The sequence below is a fragment of the Lathyrus oleraceus genome, chromosome 3 (assembly GCF_024323335.1).
Source record: "Lathyrus oleraceus cultivar Zhongwan6 chromosome 3, CAAS_Psat_ZW6_1.0, whole genome shotgun sequence".
NCBI lineage: Eukaryota > Viridiplantae > Streptophyta > Magnoliopsida > Fabales > Fabaceae > Lathyrus > Lathyrus oleraceus.
The window spans coordinates 366,197,446-366,199,365 of record NC_066581.1 but is presented as its reverse complement, the minus strand read 5'-3'; the positions used below and the strand labels follow the sequence as shown (position 1 = coordinate 366,199,365).

General features: G+C 35.8%; 1 protein-coding gene across 1 annotated transcript; it reads right to left on the bottom strand.

The window, feature by feature from the left end:
* Positions 1-285: 285 nt before the first annotated feature.
* LOC127127725 (uncharacterized) lies at positions 286-938 on the bottom strand. Its single transcript, XM_051056989.1, has 2 exons — positions 617-938; positions 286-527 (listed from the first exon to the last, which is right to left on the bottom strand). The coding sequence occupies exons 1-2, from the start codon at positions 917-919 to the stop codon at positions 387-389; spliced, it is 444 nt and encodes a 147-aa protein (XP_050912946.1). The 5' UTR covers positions 920-938; the 3' UTR covers positions 286-386.
* Between the last annotated feature and the right edge of the window lie 982 nt (positions 939-1,920).

Here is a 1,920-nt window from a genome sequence, read left to right as displayed (position 1 = left end):
TCAGTTACCATCAGAGTGTTGTCGATGTGATCGGTTCATCTTCCGTGGCCACCACTCCATCTGAGGTAGTAGACGGTTATCTGGAGTGGTATTATCGTGTTTCCCATCCACGGTTGGTCCCTCCCCATCGTGACGCTCCTAGAGAGGTACCCGTTCCTGTATATGACGCCGGGCCATCTGATCCTGATTGGGCTCGTGTATCTACATTGATTCGTCGCTATCTGAGACAGGTTAATGCTGAAGAGGAAGATCCACAGTTTTCTGATTTATTTGAAGCTTTGCATATTTCTCGTTCACATTGATTATATGTATTAAGCTTTGAATATAATAGACATAATAATATAGATTTCATGTTTTGATTACATATTTATGTTTTGATTACATAATCATGCTAATACAGGTGTAAGTAATTGCCAATGTTGCATACGTCCTGCAAATCCTAGCATCCAAGTAGTTGCTATATGAGAACGAAATTTCTTCCAATCTAATGTGACCGGTGGCAATGGAAACCCCTCTTTCATGTTAACCTGATAAAGTAAAATAATTAAAAGATTAAGTCATATAACATAAAATATTAACTGGAATAATTAAAATATTTAGACATAAAAATACATACCTGAACCCAATGATTCTGGTTAACAAAACCAATGCAATAAATAGAGACATTTGGTGAATGTGAACTTGTCATCGGAAAGAAAGTGATGCACGGATTGCCTAAACAGACAAGTACAACATTATAACGATTGGCTATCAAGTAACCCATATCTGGTAGACTCATCCATTTTTCAGGTGGCTGTGAACCAAACGATTCTATCATCAAAGATTCTCTCACAGCTGACAACCGATTAGAAAATAACTTGTCATACAAAGTTGACCTATCCTTGTCTATTAATTCCAACCCCAACTCTCTGCGAACCATTGACCAACCATCCTCACCATATCCATGCAATAATGCAATGACTCTAAATCCACAATTACCATCTGATTCAACATTAACTACATCTTCAATGTATGACCTAATATGATTAGGAAATTGAACAATGAATTGTGGTTGCTTCTTTGATAATTTGATCTTCTTCTTTGATAATTTGATCTTCTTCGAAGTCTGTGATGGTTGTAACCTCAAGTTGTTATTCATGGCTTCCCAACATTTGACCATGTCACCTATACTGTTTCCTAACATCTGCTTTAACTTCCAATGAGCAGATTCAACCCTAAAAATATCAGATATAAAAAATACCATTAGATATTGAAAATATCAAGTATTAAAAATATCAGATATTGAAAATAACACATCAAAAAACATAAAAAAAAAAAATCAAATATAAAATTATAAGACGTACCGATTAGTCGTTGTGTTACCCAAATGTAGGACTCGATTAATCCATGCTCCAACAAATCTATGCCTATGTGGAGTCAACCATGTGTCTTTCACATAATTAATAAATCCACTATAATCAACACATGCTTGCTCAAGTTGATGCAACCGCTGACCATACTCAACCTCATCACTAGCCCAGACAACTTCCATCCATAATGTGTCTATCGTCTTTTGCAGGTCATTCACCACATGTTGTTTGCATTTGGCACCAACGTTTTTGTTAATGTGAAATCTACATAGCAAATTAATCGAGTTGGGAAACACAACTTCAATTGCTTTCATCAAAGCAAGATCTCTATCTGTCAAAATCACTTGTGGACACATGTCTTTCTTCACAAACAACTCTTTTAATTTCTCCAATACCCAGCAAAAATTCTCTGTTTGCTCAGACTCCATATATGCAAATCCAACAGCAAAAGTCAACTCAGTCGATGTCATGCCAACAATTTCAAACAAAGGTTGTCTATATTTGTTTGTCTTGTAGGTGCTATCCATAACTAACACAATCGGAAATATATTCAACAACTTCACTGAATCAG

Bases quoted from the DNA above. Each gene is read 5' to 3' on its own strand.
- LOC127127725 (XM_051056989.1), bottom strand. From the start codon at position 919: ATGGTTCGCAGAGAGTTGGGGTTGGAATTAATAGACAAGGATAGGTCA. The intron at 528-616 runs GTATGTATTTTT...TTACTTTATCAG, and splicing joins ACCAGAATCATTGGGTTCAG to GTTAACATGAAAGAGGGGTT.